At 40.5% G+C, this 20861-nt stretch overlaps 2 protein-coding genes across 2 annotated transcripts; both read left to right on the top strand.

Annotated features, from left to right (window-relative positions):
- Positions 1 to 1810: 1810 nt before the first annotated feature.
- On the top strand, positions 1811 to 10714 carry th (tyrosine hydroxylase). Its single transcript, XM_059335147.1, has 13 exons — positions 1811 to 1946; positions 2454 to 2657; positions 3902 to 4076; positions 4174 to 4262; positions 4372 to 4439; positions 4537 to 4587; positions 5434 to 5579; positions 6188 to 6323; positions 6715 to 6784; positions 6869 to 6925; positions 8758 to 8853; positions 8960 to 9093; positions 9693 to 10714. The coding sequence occupies exons 1-13, from the start codon at positions 1863 to 1865 to the stop codon at positions 9850 to 9852; spliced, it is 1470 nt and encodes a 489-aa protein (XP_059191130.1). The 5' UTR covers positions 1811 to 1862; the 3' UTR covers positions 9853 to 10714.
- Positions 10715 to 12662: 1948 nt separating this feature from the next.
- igf2b (insulin-like growth factor 2b) lies at positions 12663 to 20221 on the top strand. The gene is made up of 4 exons (XM_059335040.1): positions 12663 to 12861; positions 13736 to 13890; positions 15460 to 15637; positions 17063 to 20221. The coding sequence occupies exons 1-4, from the start codon at positions 12787 to 12789 to the stop codon at positions 17300 to 17302; spliced, it is 648 nt and encodes a 215-aa protein (XP_059191023.1). The 5' UTR covers positions 12663 to 12786; the 3' UTR covers positions 17303 to 20221.
- Positions 20222 to 20861: the final 640 nt, after the last annotated feature.

Here is a 20861-nt window from a genome sequence, read left to right as displayed (position 1 = left end):
CCTCCTTCCCCATGACATCACAGAGGTCATTAAATACAAACTTTGATTGGTCAGGGACTACGGTGTAGACTGTCACATCTCTCAGCCAAGTCACGGCAAAAATGTATGACTCTAAAGTCGCCTCATGTAGCACTGTGACCGTCTTAACCAGGGTTGAAAGAAGTGAAATGTAGAGAAGATTGGGAAAGCTTTCTCTCTGGGTGATTTCTACTAACCAGTAATAGGCCATGGTCTTGATAAACTGAGCTGACAGAAGCAGAGCAAGCAGGCATTTGGAGGGGAAGAGGGAGTAATATCAGTTTATCTTGATCGTGATTCAGCCTGTAGCCCTGCTGTCCTTCCTCAGACACACAATCTGGTTGAAGTTGAATAAATCTGTGCTGCTGTGCAATCATTAAGTCTCTTGTGGTTTGGAATACAATTGTTTTTTATGTTTATTCGTTTTTTTTCCTTTGGACTTATTTATTAACGATCCTCAATTTTGTAACAAATTTAGGCCATTTTTTAATGGCTATTGTTTTACAGTTGCTTTAATGTATATTAACAATAATTTGTGAATTATTATTGTCAGCAAGTAATCTAAAGTCTATCAGCTTCATCAGCCAGATTCTTTTGTAAGCTATAGAACTGCTTTATTAAGATGATAGACTGCTTTAACCAACCATAAAATTGTCCCTATCTCTGAATAAATGTCAGGCTTTTCTGCCAGTTGTTCCTTAATGTCCTACCACTTTCATAAAAAGGTAGAGATAAAAAAAACCCACATAACAAAGCTTAATTTCTAAAGATATACCAATTTTCTCTGTTTCCATGCAGAAAACAGGCTTAAACAAGGTGGAAAGGTGTTTTTTTTCTATCTCATTGTCTGTTTGCTTTATCTTTCCTTCTTCATACTCACTCTGTCGTCCGGCAATAAAAGAACCTGAACCGTCGTTGTCTGTGCCCAGGGCTACATCAGTGCTCTTTAGCATTTTCAGCCTGTGTGTTCAGGTTGGGGGAAGAGTCATACTGGGGCACATTTGCCTTTTCTGCACCCATGCAAGGTTGCTGCTGTGGCAGCATGTGGCCAGAGATCCATAGATAATCCTTTTACCTCTGCTTGCCTCTGGGCACCGTACATCACTTCACAATCATGTTAGTCACCAAAGTCCTCAGCCAAAAGCGCTACAAATTCACTTGATGTGGTTGTTGCTGAGGTAAGAAACAGACAGAGTGGCCCCAACAGGAAAACAACGTGTTGTTCTCCCTTTACTTGCTGTGTGTGTGTGTGTGTGTGTGTGTGTGTGTGTGTGTGTGTTTGCCACAATCAAATCTAATTTGTGGAAAGATTGGATTGAGCTGATAAAGTGACTTAATTTTCCACAGTTGACTTTTCTCTGGGCTAACCTTTATGAACAGCCCTGAGGTCAAAGCATGATTATTGTCTAAAGATGACTAATGTATCTGTTTTAATAACTTACCTTACTGATGTAAAATGCTAATCAAGTGAACATGAATTAAGAAAAACAAAATTCAAATATATATATTTTAAAGACAACTTAAAATGTGAGAGAAATGCTCGTGTGTAGTCTTCACAAAAGGTCACATTTACTGTATATAGACGGCTCCACGTTGAGATGTGTGTGTGAGATGTGATAGATTCTGCGGATTGATTGATTACAGCAGGATTAGCGTGTTTGACGTCAGAAACTGCAAACAAATGACCCCCATAAAAAGAGGGAACCTGTCTGAAAAAAAGGAAAAGCTCTGAGCGCACAGAAGCACATCCTGAGAGGTCCAGAGAGCGCCACAACTACACTGTCACTTGAGACACACTTTGACAAGCAAACAGACACAATACGGAAGACTTCTTGCCGCTGAAGATGCCCCTTTCAAGCAGCTCCACGTCCTCCACTAAGAGCATCCGCAGAGCAGCGTCCGAGCTGGAGAGGTCTGACTCCATCACGGTAAGAAATGTCATATATAGGATAGTAAGAAATGTTTATATAAGTGAAGGTTTTTTTTAAATTTTTTTTTTTTTTTACATTAAATTATAAATCAACAGTCTGTATTTTTTAAAGGAAAAAAAAGTATGTCTAAAGTTTGTCCGTCGAACCTCCAAAAACGGGTGCATTGCGCGCGCAGTTTTTGGCGAGGTGACCATTACGCAGCGGAGAACCCTGATGCGCAATATATCATAAAGGGGAAAAAGCATGTAGCAATTAACAGCTAACATCAGCTAAAAGGTGTGCAGCATCAACTACTCAGACTTAGCTGTGTCGTAGGTTTACCTTGACTGCATTGCTGTTCTAATGCGCATTTGGAGATGTAAGACGCTCCCATCAAATATCCCAAAAGATATCCAAAAGGTAAGCAACTCCCAGCAGGTTCTCTGTTCTGTTGTGTGTCTGTACGCTCACATTAAAATCAAAACATATGCAGTACGCAATACTTTGCTTTCTCTTGTGGAACAGTCTCCAAGATTCCTCGGTAGACGGCAAAGCTTGATCGAGGACGCGCGCAAGGAGAGGGAAGCCGCCGCAGCAGCGGCAGAGGCTGCAGAGGCCAGCGAGCAGATAGTGTTTGAGGAGGACAATGGAAGAGCGCTGCTCAACATCTTCTTCACTTTAAGAGGCTCCAAGACACCTGCGCTGTCGAGGACACTCAAAGTTTTCGAGGTATTGAAATAATGGCAAAAAGGGGTGTGTTTAACCACGCTTGATATATTAATATGTTCAAGGGTTTCTCATCCTTTGAGACATACTATATCCCATATGCTGTGTCATTTGCTGTCAGATAGGCAAGTGCGTTTTATTTACTGAGCAGTAAAATCCTGATCATCTGTTACACATAATGAGTTAATGGGACATTTCCCTCCTAAATTAAAAATACAGATTTTGTTGATTATTACGATTTATCAATCTAAATTGATAATGCAGGGGAAAAAATTCTAGTATACTTCCTTTATGAAACTGCTCACAACTATTTTGAGTTACAGGGTCATGATTTAAGGAAATATAGATATAAATATATATATATGATATTAGAGAAACAAATCTAGATTAATAAATAGTTCTACAGGTAAGAGGAAAAACCTGTATTTTTGGTTGTTGTGTGAATTGGTCCTTTAACATGGATGGTTTAGTCCAGGGGTCAGCAACCTCTTCCATCAAGAAGGCCATCTTTGGTCAAAATAGAAAAGAAAGATCTATCTGGAGCCACAACTTTCAGCCTTATAACTTTTATATTTATTTATATTATTTTATATTGTGCTAATTCCTCGACGCAGATCAAGCATATACCGATAAGCCAAAAGCACTTGCGGGGCAGAGGCGATGATGCACATTAAAGTTGACTGAAATTGTCTTTTTTTCTGCCTATAGGCAACATATTTTTAAAATTGAAGAATGTAAGAATCACTTAAGGCCAAAAAAAATGTAATGTTATAATTTTTAATTAAAATGCAAACAAATAACCTTTATTTATTTCCATATAATTTTTGTCAAAGCAACAGGGAGCCACTGGAGACACATGTTGCCCACCTCTGGTTTAGTCGGTTTAGACAGACAAAAACAACACCAAATGTGATTTTAAAAAAAACCTCTTTTGTGGTGGCAGTAACTATACTATGAAACATGGCCAAATTGAGAAAAGTACTTTTCAACTCCACCTTATTTTATATTAGATATTCCAGTACTACTGTCGTATGTGTTTAGCCTGCTATTAAACACAACTGTGCATATTTTCCTTGTCATTCAGGTAAAAACCATGTTAGAGGCACATCCATGCATATATTATTTAGAGTGAAAGATAATATCCTATATTTTATGTGTGTGCTTGTCTCGTATACTGTGCTACATAGTTACATTCCACCTTTACTGTGAATGTTAATTACAATTTCAGTGTGTTGATTGTATTACAGACATTTGAATCTAAGATTCAACATCTGGAGACGCGACAATGTCGGAAGCTCAAAGACAGCCTGGAGGGCCTGGAGTACTTTGTCCGCTGCGAGGTGCACCTCTCAGATGTCAGTACTCTCATCAGCTCCATCAAGAGGAATGCAGAGGATGTTAAAACCACCAAAGAAGTCAAATGTAACACCCTTTTACTCCATATAAAGCAAAATTTGAAACAATATTTTGCAGAAGTAAAAAAAAAACTGAATTTGGCTGCTATCTGTTTCTTTTTCAGTTCATTGGTTCCCAAAGAGAATAGCAGATTTGGACAAATGTCATCATCTGGTCACAAAATTTGATCCAGACCTGGATCAAGACCATCCTGTAAGTAACGACTTTTCCAGTAGAATCCCTTTTATCAGGCTAGTTATGTGGTTGGACCACTATGTCATGACACAGAAAATGTGATCAGTGTTATATTTGATTTGAACAGGGCTTCACAGACCCTGCTTACAGACAGAGGAGGAAAATGATCGGAGACATCGCCTACAGATACAGACAGTGAGATACAGTCTTTTGCCTAAATGCTTCATAGACATCCATAAAAAACTAATACTTGATTATTCCTGATACATGTGTTATTGTGTTTTGTCCTCAGCGGGCAGAAGATCCCCAGAGTGGAATACACAGAGGAGGAGATTGGCACATGGTACGGGCATGCTTATTTTAAATGCACTTAATATATGATGAAAACGTACAGTCAATACAAATACGTGTTTGACCTTCCTGATGTTTCGTTATCACTGCATCGTCAGCTTCAACTCGTCCCTCAGACAGTTCTAATGATTTGTCTTTCATGGGTGTTTTTGGTGAATTAGTTACAGATGGAGGGTGCTATCAGAGCAGTCTTGAGCTCATCTAAGCACAAAATGTATCAGGGTGCTTGACAGCAAAGGAATAATTTACAAATCAGTGGATTTTCACTTGGATTGTTAATTTTATTTGGAAAATTTAAGCCAAAAATAAAAGTAATCTCTGAAAATAAGGCCTAAAATAGAATTTAGACACAAATAAAATAATACAATTAAATAGAAAATAAAGATAAACTTAATTAAACAGCAGGGATGGGAATTGATAGGATTTTATTGGCACCAATGTCATTATCCATTCTGCTTATTGTTCTGATTCCCTTAATGATTCCTGGTCAATTTATTCAGGTTTTCTTTATCAAGCAGTTTCCAGGAGCGGAGATGCATGTGAGAGATACATGGCAGCATTGATAAAAATAAATTAATAAGCTCAAAGTCATACAATTCTGATAGAGCAGACAATTTGGAACCAGTTCTCCATTCCCATTTCTATTATCTCTCTATATAACAGGATTAAAAGAACTAAAATAACAGTGCAGAGCAGGGTATAAATGAACAGTCCCAAATAAATGTTAATACATTTGCAGTGTATTTATACTAATTCATTATTGCAACACCCCCAAAAGGCTTTTCCATATGGTTTTAAAAGGAGATCTAAATTATTTTGTAATTCTATCACTAATTAGGAGGGAAGTCTACTCGACTCTGAGGGGCTTGTATATCACGCACGCCTGCAGTGAATTCCTCGAGGCCCTCCGTCTCCTGGAAAGGCATTGTGGGTACAGTCCGGACAACATTCCCCAGTTGGAAGAGGTGTCATGCTTCCTCAAAGGTAAAAACGGGATAAGAAACGATGAACAAAACTATGATAACCAATAACTCTGCCTTTCACTGTAACTGTTTTTAAATGTTTCTGCATGTGTTTTCTCTGTACTCTGTTTTGTGTTTTCTCTGTACTATGTTTTGTGTTTTCTCTGTACTCTGTTTTGTGTTTTCTCTGTACTCTGTTTTGTGTTTTCTCTGTACTATGTTTTGTGTTTTCTCTGTACTCTGTTTTGTGTTTTCTCTGTACTATGTTTTGTGTTTTCTCTGTACTATGTTTTGTGTTTTCTCTGTACTCTGTTTTGTGTTTTCTCTGTACTATGTTTAGTGTTTTCTCTGTACTCTGTTTTGTGTTTTCTCTGTACTCTGTTTTGTGTTTTCTCTGTACTCTGTTTTGTGTTTTCTCTGTACTCTTGACATCATTGCAAATGAGGGGTTGCCCTCAATGATTCCTCGAGAAAATAAATAAAGGATAAATGAAAAATGAAATGAAATGAACAAACGTTACACTGTTCATCAACCTTAATTCTCTCTCTGTGTCTCTCCCATTATCTCACACCTCCTGAACACACACACACACACACACACACACACACACACACACACACAAACACTCAGAGCGTACAGGGTTCCTGCTGCGTCCAGTGGCAGGTCTCCTCTCTGCCAGAGATTTCCTCGCCAGTTTGGCATTCCGGGTGTTCCAGTGCACCCAGTACATCCGACACGCCTCCTCCCCTATGCACTCCCCAGAGCCGTGAGTACGATAGTTGATAAAAATAGAAAAAATAAAAAACGTAGCAACACAAGCTCTCCTGTATTGATGTAGTTATTCATATCCTCCAGTTCTCTGTTTTCAGTTTAAATAAGCTCACATCCAAGGGGGAAAAAAGGAAAGTCTGGATTTATGGGACATATTTAAGTTTGTTTTTCAGTTTCTGTTCAGTCTGTAACACACTTCTGTCTTCACTTCTCTTGTTTGCACAGAATTGTTTTTCACTCTCTAACCATTGTTTTGTAATGCAACCAGATTGAATTACCAGTTTGGGATCTCAGAGTCTGTATTTAGTTAAATTTATCTGTGTAGGCTTTTTCAATTTGAATCAAATATGGTCCCAGTTGAACCCGTCTTTCTTTTTTCTCTTCAGTGACTGTGTCCATGAACTGCTGGGCCACGTCCCCATGCTGGCTGACCGCACGTTTGCCCAGTTTTCACAGGTGAGTGGGGAGAGGGCCCAGCAGACTTATTTCTCACGCTGTGTTATTATGTTTTGGTAACTCTTTATTGATTATTTCTTACAGAACCTTGGTCTGGCATCGCTCGGCGCTTCAGAGGAAGATATTGAGAAGCTGTCCACAGTAAGACTGTAGTCCGCCAACACCAGCTCCTCCCTCCCCAGTGTTATAAATATTTGCTGCGAATCCGTCCCTTGACATAAAAAGAAATTAGAACAATATGTGACTAATAGCTTTTCCTCAGCTCTGATTTCAAGTGTAACATCACAATATAATCACACTTAAGTAGTGAAAATATCACATAAATTACACATAAATAGTGTAAAGAGTGTTCCTGCTCTTTATTTTTGTTGGCTTGTGAAAAGTGGCGCACCCTTTAGAGAGAAAACATCTAATTCTGTTTCTCAAAAATGAAAATGTGGCTCTACCAGCTACTAGATAAATAAGGTGTAAAATAACTGATATAGACACAAACTTAACGAAGAAGTGTTGGTGCCTAAACCAAATAGTCCTGTCTCACAATTCGAAAGAACATGTTATAAACAGTAATTATCACATTTTAAAAACAGTGACCATGAAATAGAATGGCCATATTTCGTTGGATATCATATGAGCCATGATGCATATGTTTTTGTAAGAAATCATACAAACCATCCACGAGAATATACGTTGGTCAAAACATACCTTAAATCCTTGTGACATTAATTTAGGCGTCAGAAGGTATATGCATAGGCACTGTAGGGACATCCACTTATATCTGCAGTTATCTCTCATGTATATTCTAAACATAAATAATATTCTTTAACCCTTAATAGGGCACTCATTGAAATACTTGCAAATTCCACATTTCAACCCTAGAGAATATTGGAGGATATTACATACTGCCAGAATGTCTTAATAGGGGGGAAATATTTAGAGAAAAAAGTTTACGAGATTAAAGTGGCAAATCTATGAGGAAAAAAATATGCAGATTTATGAGATTTAAAGTGGTGAATGTGCAAGGAAAAAAATTGCTTTTTTTCCACTTTTTTCTCATAAATCTGTGACTTTTTTCACGCAGATTTTTCAACATTAAATCTCTTAAATCTGCGACTTTTTTTCTTGTAGATTTGCCACTTTAATCTAGCAAATTTGCCACTTTTTTCTCTAAATATTATTATATTATTATCTGCTGATAAGTCAGATGTCATGGTGTCACTGTCTGTGACATAGCCTGATCTTTGCTGATTAGCTGGAAGAAATCCATGTGGTTCTACGACCAAACAGAGAGACATGGGGACCTCATTTAGATATCCACTGAAGTTACCAAATACGGTTCTTCGCCTGATAAAGGGTTAACAATATGATTAATAGATTATGTGCCTTTCACTTCTCTCTGCCTCATGGTGCTGATAAAGGGTGTGTGGCTCTATTGCAGCTCAGTTTAGATCACGTGGAACGCTGTGATTGGCTTATAGACATCCAATTAAATAACGTTTTGTATTTGAGTGGAGTTCTGGATGTAATATATTAATTGAAGCAGTCAGTCTCATCTTATAACTACACGGTCGCCCATAAAGTTGGAATAAAATATATTTTTTTACCTCTTTCCATTATTGTGACAATTTGGTTTATTCTTGACAGATAAAGTGTATATCTTCTCAAAACTTTATTAATCAATCTCTTCCAAACATATCACAATGCAAATGAAACCACATTTAACAGAGGATTGTGTCTGAAAACAAAATTATTTCAACTTTCTGGGCGACCGTGTATCAGTCTGGAGAAAGAAAAAGTTAAAGAGCATAACACCAGAAGAAGAAATACATAACCCTCCCCCCTTTCTGACCCCAGCTCCCTCATTGGTCATTTCTGTACAGTCCCTTATCTAAAATGTGACATATACACATTGAATTGATTGCCCACCCCAGCATCCTTATTTGTCTCAGTCACTCTCTTTGTGTTTTTCCCATCAGCTGTACTGGTTTACTGTTGAGTACGGCTTATGTAAACAGAACGGTGAGGTGAGGGCTTATGGCGCTGGACTGCTCTCCTCTTATGGAGAGCTTGTGGTGCGTTCCTGCATGTTTTCTCTGCTTTCAGCTTGAAGTCAAAATGCAACAATCACAGCTGAGCTGTCAGCTAAATCTCCCTCTTTTTCTTTCAACTTTGATCCAGCATTCACTGTCCGACGAACCAGAGACGAGGCAGTTTGAACCAGAGGCTGCAGCGGTGCAGCCCTATCAAGACCAGACGTACCAGCCCGTCTACTTTGTTTCGGAGAGTTTCTCAGATGCCAAGGAGAAGTTTAGGTACTAAACTGTACACGTGTTTGGACCCACAAACACAAGAACATACAGAGACACAGAGGAGAAAAACAAAAAGGAGAGAAGGGGTTGTGTCAGGACAAGGTCAGAGAACAGCCAGCCAACCCCTGAGGCCACAAACTTTTGTAGGTCAGCCATAGCAGCCAGAAGACAGCTGTTACTAATGTAGTCTTTCTTACCAAGGCAAAACGCTGAAGTTTTATTTGGCAAACAGATCAAATGTTTCGCTGCAAAACAAGTAGCTTTAGTGAGTGTTTTGACAGCATTTGGTCTTTGGTAGAATATAGCACATGACATCCCTGCCACACTGGATAACAAAACATCAGCATGGGAATGTTTGTAAAAGCATAGTAAATATGAAACAGAATAGGCTCCATAATGAAAATCTGTATAGTGTGTTTCTTATGTGGTTCTGATACAAGCAGGATATTCTTTAAAGGGAAGTTTCTACTGGCAAAGTGATATATTTGGGTTTTAAATTCTCAGACAGGGCAGCTAGAATGCATACATTCATGAGGAGCTCAAAGCAACCTCACCTTTGACTTCTTTAGGTATAACTTTTTTTGTTTGATATCTTTGAAAAGGGAGTACGTAGCCGGCATCAAGCGGCCCTTCTCCGTGAGGTTCGACCCGTTCACCAGCAGCGTGGAGGTGCTGGACAACCCGCTGAAGATCCAAGGAGCCCTGGAGAACGTGAAGGACGAGCTGAAGATGCTGACAGACGCCCTCAGTGTTCTGTCATGATGACGCCGCAGTGTGCGACCACCCCGCTGTTGTTTGCTTCCTCTCTGCTGTGGTCCAAAACGTCCAACGTGTGATCAAGACCAATGTGTTCATCTTTCTGTGCTGTACCTCCAGTATGATGCTGTTTCTGATGATTTGTCGCTTGCTGTCGCTGGCTGGTTGGCCGACAAGGTTGCAACCATTAAAACCTCAATACGCAGCACGGGCGAAGTTTCCAAAGATGTTTTAAATGCCTCGCTGGGTGTGGATACGTTTGTGAAATGATGGGGTTTTACCAACTCGGGCCATTCTTCATTGCTTTTAAAGCAAAATGTGTTGTTTGAGAAATATGTCAAAATCTGAACCAAAATCAAAGGGAACTGTGATAATGAATGTATAAAAGAAAACTAAGTGGGTATAATTATTTTAAAATCAAATGGTAGAATAAAGTCAAGTCAAAGTTTATTTATAAAGCACATTTAAAAACAACCTCAGTTGACCAAAGTGCTGTACAAAATAGAATAAAATCATACACAAATAGGTATAAATAAAACAATGAAAACAATAAAATACTAAAAACAGTAAAACCATAAAATAGTAATAAAAACTCAATCCAAAACAGAGATTGATCGAAGTGTATATTGAAATCACATTTATTTTATTTAGATAAAGGAGATTTATCTGCTGTGTTAAAGGCTTTATTTTCCAGATATGTGAGTAGTATTAACTCTAAATTTGCTGATTTATCTGATTTGATGCTGTTTTTGTCTTGCAGTGTATACACATAATAAAATAAATAATAAAACATACGTCCCATGTAATGTACTGTTGATTACTGCTGAAGTAAAAATAATCTATCACACAATAAAGAACTGCAAATTAACATTTTACTGTCATCTTTCCATATTTCTGTTTTTTGTCAACTATTTTTATTGTTTGAGTGGGACAGGTACAACATTTATACATATTTATATATCACCAGAATTTTCTCTATTTCCCATCATTTTAATATGTTTCTCCTTCTCTCCTGGATTAAGATATACACTAAGATAAACAAGTCCTTCTGAGGGTTTTTTGCACATCTCCATCACATTCTCTATTGTCATTAATGTGTATTTTTGCATGTGCCTCAACAAATTCAGAGTAAACAGTAGTTTACTGTAACTGCAATATAATCAGAACTCAAAACGTTATAAAAGAAAGAAAAGGCAGGGGAGAAAAACCCAACAAAACAGAAAAAAAAAGATCTTTCTATATTTCATAAAAGTTTTAGCCCTACAACTCTATATACTGTATAAATTTTATGATCATCAGTTCAAGAGTTGAATGCACTTATTGTAAGTCGCTTTGGACAAAAGCGTCTGCTAAATGACATGTAATGTAATGTAATGTAAAAGAGAAACACATCCTACAGAGCAACATTTAATGATGCTCAGCTACATAATATTTGACATGCGTCTGCCACAAGAGGGGGCAGTCGAGCAAGATGTACCTGTCTGATTTTAAAATCACAGCAAATACTTATATTGAGCTATTAAAGGAATAAATATTCTTAATGCTCTCCTCCTGCTTTCAACCACAGTGGGCTATTTTACAGCATTGTTACATGTTAAAAACAAGCTTATAAAGATTTGAATGACTAAATACACTTCTGAAGAAGCAGAAAGATATAGCTTTAGAAGTAAAGTTATTCCAATCAAATCTAGTTCTTACTAGCATTAAAAAAACACCTAAATGAATTAAGAAATAAATGGTAGCTCACATTCCTCCAGTTGATCCACTTTATATATGGTGTTTGGCATAATAAGGAAAGGTATATAAATATTACTGAGACAACAAAACAATGTTGAATCATTTTTAAAGGACAAACCCTGGGAGGTATGTCCGGGCAGAGCACCTGGTGGACAGGTAAGGGGTTATATGAGTCATTGGGCAGCTGTCCAGCAGCACACTGATGCCCTCCAACCTGCTCAATGCTGCGAGACAAACAAACGGAGGTTCAATTCCCGGACCACTAGGTGTCAGTCTGAGTCTGAAGACGTGTCCGGATCCTTACCTTCTGCAGAACCCACACTTATATAAGGAAACCCTCAAACAGAAAAGAAAAAAGATTACTTACGTCTTTGGAGCTTGACATATGCAGCCACTTGCGTCTGTTGTGAAACTGCATATGCAACATCTGCATTTTTTTTTTTTTTTTGCTGGACTCTTTTTTTCCATCCACACTGTATGAGTGATGCATTGCTTTTATTTTGCATTTTTAAATGTTAATTTTTAGTTTGTGAGCAGCCAAACTCATCACTTCATAACGTGAGACTTTGACACTTCTGCATCAGTCAGTCACTGCTGCTGCTGCTGCTGCTGCTGCTGCATCCTCCTGCTCCTGTAGGTTATCCTTAATGTTCAACCTCCACTCAGACACATTTGACCCCGGTGACTGCATCTCCACCTGAGTCAGAGGAAAGTCGCAGAGCCTGGCCACACTGCTTCCACTCTGAATGTTAATCTTAATTACAGCAGGGCGGAGACATTGACATTTTTCTTGGAGTCTGAGGAATTACGTCTATTCTTGTTCAGTCTGCGTCCTGTGTGTAAACATTGTGATTGTAGGTTACAGTGCGTAAACGTGGAAAATGCCTATGGAATTGTTCCATATTTTGTGACTCTCACTCTCTCCCTCTCTTTTTTTGCTTTTTCTCCCTTTAAGCACTTTTCCATAAAACGTCTCTGGACCATTTTTTTTACCAGCCGTGAAGAGGAGGAGCGAGGGGGTGGGGTGTGGGTGTAAGGGGCGTGTTTTGGTATATAATACTTCTCACTGAGAAGTTTTGCCTGTCGCCTGGTCTTTGGGACAGCCTCTCACACATCATCTTACCGCTCCAACTGGGAAACTAACTCACCTGCAATCCCTCCAACCAAATAACCCCCCAACGTTTTTGACTACTGCCAACTGACATGGAGACCCAGCAAAGACACGGACACCACTCACTTTGCCACACCTGCCGGAGAACAGAGAGCAGCAGAATGAAGGTAACCAGCGGGAACAAATAGTTTTATACTCTCCGGGTGTGCTGCGCGGGTATTCAAAGACCTCTGGCAGTGTTATTATTGCCATGTTTGTTTTTGTTTTTTGCTTTAAAAGTGGAGAAACCGCCTCGGGCTGAGCAGATGCTCTGAACGCATCATTTTTTTTTTGTGCAATATGAGCAACCGGACATCTCTTTTAATTTGCATGCAACAGAGAAAGTTCAACATGCACAAATGACATGGAGTGCGCCTGAAGCTTTGAAGCATTTGTGCAACAGGTTGCCTTATATGATAGAAGAAGGGGGAAAGCATTGAGATGTATTCTTTTATTCTTCTTTCGTCTGGATGGTGCGCCGTTCACTGGACCTCGGAGCAAACAGCTGGTCTTTTTGTCGGCAGATAGGGGGCGGTAGGTCTGAGGGTCAGTGAGCTCACCACAGGGTGAGCAAGGGGAAAATATATGCTGAGTCTGGCTTTTCAGTTAAATATCGAGCAGCCGGTCTTGCAACTTCTGGGGAGTTGTGTAAGAGTGTGAACGTCAGAGATACCGTCTACTTTTTTCCTCCAGAATAAGCACTTCTCTCAGGTGCAACACGGTGACAGATAACAGTTGGAGGGGGTGAGGAGTGAAACTGCACATTTGGCATCATTTGTCGCACGCAGTAGGTTTTTTGTGAGTTAGTAGGTCAATACATAGAAAACGCATTTAACACTGGAACTCGTACATCTTGTACAAGCATGCAAATTTGACCGAGTGGATCACACAGAAATGCAACATCTGGCTGTCATCTGAGGTTTTTGTGTTTTGCCATCACTTGTGAAATGTGTGTTGATGTTAGTGAGGTGCTTTATTCTGCAATTTTGTTTTTCTCTGCAGGTCAAGAAGATGTCTTCGTCCAGTCGCGCGCTGCTGTTTGCGTTGTCCCTGACGCTCTACGTAGTGGAAATATCCTCGGCAGAGACGCTGTGTGGGGGAGAGCTGGTGGATGCGCTGCAGTTTGTCTGCGAAGACAGAGGCTTCTATTTCAGTAGGTTTCAATCCCATGCACAAGTTTGCACTACGGGCTGTTTCGCTTTTTTTAATGTCCCTCTCTGTTGTTCATTCGCACACATCTGTTTGGATAGCTGAGACTATCTCTGTGTCTGTGGCCGTGTGGTATGCGTGTTTGGTATTTTTCTTTCTCACGCACTCAGCACACGCACACACACACTGACTGAGAGAGAGAGAAAGAGAGAGAGAGAGGGAGATTATAGCCAGCTGTGTGTCTCAAGACCTCGTCCAGGCTGCTCTGCTGAGTGTGCGCATTCTGCCTTACAGCCCATACCTCTCATTGCATATGAAAGGCTGTGAAGCTGTGAAGGCACACACGACACAACGCGACACAATGGGCCGCTTGTTTACTAGTAAAGTAATAGCACCCCAAGAGGCATACCAGTCACCTCAGCACCAGTGTTCCCAGGCCAGGCGAGCACACTGATGATTCAGAGAGAGAGAGAGAGATGGAGGGAGGGGGGCTTTTTTTGATGTCAGGTTAAGAGGAGGGATCATTAACATCAATTCTGATTATTGCTTCCATTGTAATGATGATGGGCCATAGCTGTAAAGCATTATGTGAATGCATTGTGGTGGTGGTTGTTAATCCTCAAATGGATAAGCTTCTGTTTGCACTGTGTGCCGGGGTTGTGTGACATCCACGAGTTCCTGCGCTGCAGAGAAAACATTTCCTCATAAAGATGTTATAACACCCTGTGCTTTTCACCTTTGACAGACAGCCGGTTTCTTTGTGTGCTTTCCTGCCACAGTAGCTTCACTCCAATCAGAAAGATCATTATCCAATTTAGGCCAACATAGATGTGCTCCCTTTCCTCCCCCTGGATCACCCTGTCTTTCTCTCTCATGTTCCTCTCTTCCTGTCTTGTATCTCATGAGATTTGGGCGCAGGACTTCAAACAAGGCCTTTATTGGTCGCCGATACTGCTCCCCTGTGCAACATGCTAACCCTCCAGCCTCTCACCTTATTCTTCTATAGTGTTTTCTCCCATGTCTTCACTCTCTTCCTCTTTTGTTTTGCATTCTTTCCCTCACACTCTCTCTCTCTCTCTCTCTCTCTCTCTCTCTCTCTCTCTCTCTCTCTCTCTCTCTCTCTCTGCACTGATCCCTTTTCTCCTGTTTTCTCTACCTCTCTGCCCCTCCTCTCCCTCCTCATCCTCTTTATCTATGCTGACTTGACAAAGGACAAGGTCACAGAAGAGTTTCCATTTTATGTATTTGCTCACCCAAAGGTCTATCTGAGAGCTTAGCTGTCTATCTCCATCACCCTCTTTTGGTGTCTACAACACAGGGTGTTTACTTGTGTATTCACTCATTAAAGGACTTCCAGATAGCCCTAATCAGATTATCCTCTACAAACAAAAAGATTTGTTGCAGTTGGTCATAGGTTTCCTTTTATCCTCTTTGCTCCATGGACTGCTATGATTGTCCAAGTAATCCTGCAAAAACAACCTAGATTCATTTACTGATGCCAGTGTTGTGTTCTCAGACCTAAACCTCATCCTCCTTGTGGCCTTTCTTCATCCCATGTTGTGTTTCTCCTCAGGTAGGCCAACCAGCAGGGGTAACAACCGTCGCAACCAGAACCGTGGGATCGTAGAAGAGTGTTGTTTCCGTAGCTGTGACCTCAACCTGCTGGAGCAGTACTGTGCCAAACCCGCCAAGTCCGAAAGGGACGTGTCGGCCACCTCTCTGCAGGTCATACCCGTGATGCCCGCACTAAAACAGGTACATCTATTCAACAACAACAACAACAGCATACCAGTATGGGAAACAAATCCTCATCTCTATCTGTCCTCACATCTCCTGCACCTCCATTCACCTTTGAGCCTCACCCGTATGTCCTTTACACTGAGTACAGACTGAAACCCACGCAAGACAGGTTTATCTTGTTAAAATGGTCATTGGTAAGCAGTTAGCTGCCATCCAAAGTGCTGAGCATAGTGGAAAACATCAAGACAGTCACAGTACATTATATTCCGTAAAAGGCAGAGTCATGCTCACAGACTGATGCGTGTTTGTGTGAGAGAGAGAAAGTCTGTGAGATGTTAGAGACTGCTGGTCCGTAACCAAACGGTGTGTTCTGAGTGTGTGATTATTAGTCACGGAACAGCAAGCTCCACCAAACTGGCATGCATTATGATCTGTGCAGTCAAAACACCTGACCTGGCCAGCAGAGCTGCTCTGAAATATGTCACAAACATGCAGGGAATCATCAAAGCATTTCAGGTCTTTTCACTGCGATCACAAGACTGAGCTGTGGGCTGCTCTCCAGGCCTCTTTAAATCCCTTCAGCTCTCCTTTAGACAACATGTTTTTAATGCTTCTGATCTGACTTGTTAGGAAATCAGCATCAGTGGCGTGAGATTGCTTGTGATGTAAACAAAAAAAATTGAATAAATACTGCAAAGTAATGTGCCCTCTGTCTGAAATGCCAAGAAAAGAGGCTGTAAGGGAATTAGTTGGGACATGTCCCTAGTTTGTGTGGGCAGGGAGAGTTGATGGGTACAGCCTGCTCTGAGGGCCAGCTGTTCTTAGGCTATTGAGCAGGCCTGGAGTGAATGAAGGGGGATAAACACTCCTCAAGTGGCAGGACCAAAACAAGCCATTCAGATGGAGCACTGGCTACTCGCGCATAAATTCTAGCTTCGCTGCTACCACTCCCACTTTGCCTCAGTGTGTGGTGCTCAGCAAAACACCTAATGCTGTTGAAAAAAGAGTTTGCTGTATAAGAAAAGAAGGGTTTGAAAAAACAATGTGTTTATGTGGCGTTTCCTTTGGCCTGTGGAGGTTAGTCAGTTCAGCGGGTCGTTGAGTGAACGACAGTGTGCTCCTCAAATGTATATGAGGCCGCCCTTCCCTTTGACAGTATGTTAAAGAGGCTGAACTAAGCACTTGTTGACAGCATCTCTCAGTCAAGGAAACCAAAACAAGGGCAAGTTGGAGGCAAGGCGAATCTGTTTTGACGCTCAGCACTATAAGAATGACATTTGATTTCCGCTTGACCGGCCCAACAATGACTGAATGTTTTTGCAAAATAAACAAGGCTTTCCTCCATTGTAATAAGCACTTGTGCAGAATCTTATCACAACTAATGAACTGACTCCCTCTTTTCCCTTTTCCCCCTATTTTTTCGCCTGGACGCCACAATAGGAAGTCCCGAGGAAGACGCATGTGACCCCGAAGTATTCCAAATACGAGGTGTGGCAGAGGAAGGCGGCCCAGCGGCTCCGGAGGGGGGTCCCCGCCATCCTGAGGGCCAAAAAGTTTCGGAGGCAAGCAGAGAAGATCAGAACCGAGGAGCAGGCAGTCTTCCACAGGCCCCTGATCAGCCTGCCCAGCAAACTGCCTCCTGTCTTGCTCGCCACGGAAAACTATGTCAACCACAAATGAGCCCGCTGCCAGCCCTTTGCACAGACAAGAGTTTGGAGGGAGAAAAAAAGACTAGGGGATTATAGCTTTGTCTCTGACGTCATTTCTGTGGCAGTTCTCTTTGACCTCCCCTGCCCTGTCCGAGCCCACCAATCCCTCCCCCTGCTCTCATCCACTACTTCTTGACCCCCTGGCCCTTTTCTAATGCCCCCCCTCACACCCCCCCACCCCTCCTCAACCCCAACCACCCACCCTCCTCCGGCACACAAACATTGCCTTCACATTCTTCCTGTCTGAACTCTTTCGCTCCCTCTCTCTTTCAGTCACAGACACAAAAGGCACAAACACAAACGATGAACAAAAAGTTAACAATTCGGCTGAATGCAATTCAGGTGGATCCTTAAGCAAAAGAGAAAAGGGAAGGGAGAAAAGAAGATGAAAGAGATCTGTGGTTTGCAAGTGTCAAGAGGACACCCAGCGGAATGTTTTTTTGTCCTTGTGGAAGACAACTGAAAGTGAAGCTTGCATGAAAGAATCCATTCCACATCATTTTTCCTGAGGCAAAAAGAAAATCTCTGTTAGTTCTTTTTCTTATTAGTTTGCACCTCTACCTATAAAGGGACTTCCACACTGTAAGGAATTATTTTGTAAAATTAGATTCCTGTTCCAGCACCTTTTGATCACAAACAAAAAGCAGAAAAGAGTCTGCAAAATTGCACATTGCCACGGATTACGTCAAAGTAAAGAAAAAAATGGCACTATTTTTTTATGAACAATGAACGTGTAGCTTAAAAAAATGTCATGGTGCTAGCTTTGGGAATGGACTCAAAGAAGAGGTTGAAAAGCACGTTTTTTTTTCTTTGAATGAATATTAAAACTTTCCGTTTTAAGGAAAGTGTGACTTTTGAAAAAAAAGGAAGATAAAGGATATGGGGGCGCTCCTGGCAGTGGCAATGTCAAGGGGGAAGTGTCACTGAGAAAAGAAATGGGCTGTGTCGGCATCTAGGCTCACAGCGAGTGCTAGCGGCTCGTCAATAGCTTGCCAGCATAAGCGGCAAGGGGGACCCAGTCCCTGTTCCTCCTGTCCCAGCTACACACAGGGAACAGTGTCTGGACACATATGGGACACCGTGGACCGCCTGGATTTGGACAGTACTACAGTTCTGGGACAGTACTTCCTGTTTGCCATGGCTTTGCAGACTGCTCTGACAGGAAGTAACATGGCATGGACAAAAAGCAAGTGGGATAATGATGATTATATTTTATTTTGTCTTTTTTTCTGTTTTCTTTTCATATCAATGTTTCAATGAAAAACAAAAAGGAAAACCCCGTCAGTTTCTGGTACCGTGACATTCCTGTTTTTCCAAGTTAGGCTTTTATTTTTGTTTCCGTGGTTATTGTTATGATGTTATTTTACAGTTCTAAAGAAAGGCACAAAATTTCAATTCAAAGGGAAAAAAACAGCAATAATGTCAACTAACATTTTATTTTTATTGTATATCAGTAGTATTCACATGCTTTTGCCTGAAAACAAATACTTGAATATATATATATACATCTATATATATATATATATATATATAAATATAGATATATAATTAGTTTCCAGGGACGTTGTGTTATTTTCCTTTAGTCTGAGCTGTATCTTGCGTAATGAGCCGCCAAGCTTTTTTGTTTGTTTGTTGAAATACAAATAAGGGCACTGTATAAAGGCATTATTTATTTTGTTATAAAATATATTTGAAAAATTGGTCCAAATAATATACGTAGCACTGATGCTCAACTGACGGATTTATTTTGTATGATCTCTGTTTTCCAATTGGAGTTGTAAGGCTTTTTTGTAGATGCTTTGTACCAAAAATAATGTCTTCTTTTTTTTTTCCTCTTTTTTTCGTTTGCCATAGTTACTTTAAATTAATATTTTAACAGCAGCATAGTCTGGATTGCTTAGGCATGTTATGTCACAGAAATAGGCACATACTCTGAATACGTTGGTCTGCATGGATTCCCAGAAGCCTGTCAGGGGTTATCTGTGAAAAGGAAAGCATCAATGAGTGACTTTATTCTTGGAAAAAAAATAACTGTTCAACATTGATTGTACTCAAACCCACTATGTTTTGAAGCCACTTTAGTATTGATGGCGGGAGAATGATCAGTCCTTCATTAAACCATGTCTTTGTAATTGTGCATGGTGTCCTATGATCTTCTAAGGAGCATCTTGCCTATGTGCCAGTGCCACTGATGTTGTCGCGTGTGGGTCATGAGAACCCAAACGTCCGGTCAGTTGTAGATTTTAGGGTTTAGCTTACATGTGACTTACACGAGTCATTGTGTCGATGCCTTAATTGGAGGTAATGATGTTGCTATGATGCTAGTACCATCATAGGTCACCTAAAGGTCATTGTCTATTAAGGAGGGAGCATATCATCGCTCAACACCTCACTGTCTATCTGTCTGTCTGTCTTTATCTGTCCTTTCTTCTCTGTTTGTAAAAGACAATGCCCCTGATCTTATGCATCAACAGTATGTATCTGTATTTGCATGGCGAGGGAGGCAGGGTCGTTAGCCTGCCATTCACCCCTCAACAATCTTCCAATCATCCATCCATTATGCATTTGATGAAGGGCTATCATACTGAACCATTTCTGAAGCACTCAGGAAAAACAAACAAAAAAACAATCTATGCTCTCCAAGGGAGAAGTGCAGTAGTTGCTGAGTGTCAGTGATAATGTTGTTGTGGAAGGGCAGCTGAGGTTGTTACCCGTACCTGGCCACAATGATACAGCTCTCTGTGACAAACCACTGAAGCCCATGTCAGAAACAAGGTCATTCTGTGCCACATTATAGTTTCCTCCTCTGTTGTGTCATGCATCACCCATGAAATGGAGGCTTAATGGATACTGTGGTGAAGAGTCAAGCCAATACTTTCTATCTACTTTCTGTCAGAGAGATCTCAATTATCAAGGCTGCGTCCTGTCTCTAATTATATTCTACTTCAGTTGTGCAACAAAGCAGGCAGTGCAATTATTATATTATATTATTATTATTATTATTATTGATAATATTATTATTATATTTTCTTTTTTATTCTATATTTTCCTGCTAGGACTGCATTCATTCACTATTGTAATGTTCAAACAGGCTACTCTAGTGTTCTTATGAATGGCGTGAAAGACAACCACTTCTTTTCGCTGAATATGAAGAGATACATTGCCGAGCAATGGCAACTTTTTCTGTGTCAGTAGCTCACTCAGCCTGTGTGTATTTTATTGATTTAACCTCTGCACGCTAGAACGTCCGAAATGCACAATTCATGTACTTTCATTTTTAATATCAATAAAAAAAACATTTTATCAAACATAAAATGTCTAAAAGATTTACTGCTTTGTTCAGTGCCTGTCTCGGGCGTGTGTTTACACTTTTCGGTGTGTTGGGCTTGAGAGCCATTTTTGAAATCTTTTTATATCAATTAAACCTTATGTACCCTGTAAATGATTTATTGCATCTTAAGGCCTTGCAGAGTATCTCCAGCTGCTTTTAGCACCCTCTCTCTTCCTCCCACCCTCCCCCTTTCCCTTCT

This window comes from Centropristis striata, chromosome 6, assembly GCF_030273125.1.
Source record: "Centropristis striata isolate RG_2023a ecotype Rhode Island chromosome 6, C.striata_1.0, whole genome shotgun sequence".
In the NCBI taxonomy this organism is placed as follows: domain Eukaryota; kingdom Metazoa; phylum Chordata; class Actinopteri; order Perciformes; family Serranidae; genus Centropristis; species Centropristis striata.
This window is presented reverse-complemented; position numbering and strand designations above follow the sequence as displayed.

Coding starts and splice junctions, on each gene's coding strand:
- th (XM_059335147.1), top strand. CDS start 1,863: ATGCCCCTTTCAAGCAGCTCCACGTCCTCCACTAAGAGCATCCGCAGA. Junction 4,440..4,536: donor ATCGCCTACAGATACAGACA/GTGAGATACAGT, acceptor TTTTGTCCTCAG/CGGGCAGAAGATCCCCAGAG. Junction 6,324..6,714: donor CCTATGCACTCCCCAGAGCC/GTGAGTACGATA, acceptor TTTTCTCTTCAG/TGACTGTGTCCATGAACTGC.
- igf2b (XM_059335040.1), top strand. CDS start 12,787: ATGGAGACCCAGCAAAGACACGGACACCACTCACTTTGCCACACCTGC. Junction 12,862..13,735: donor CAGAGAGCAGCAGAATGAAG/GTAACCAGCGGG, acceptor TTTTCTCTGCAG/GTCAAGAAGATGTCTTCGTC. Junction 15,638..17,062: donor TGATGCCCGCACTAAAACAG/GTACATCTATTC, acceptor ACGCCACAATAG/GAAGTCCCGAGGAAGACGCA.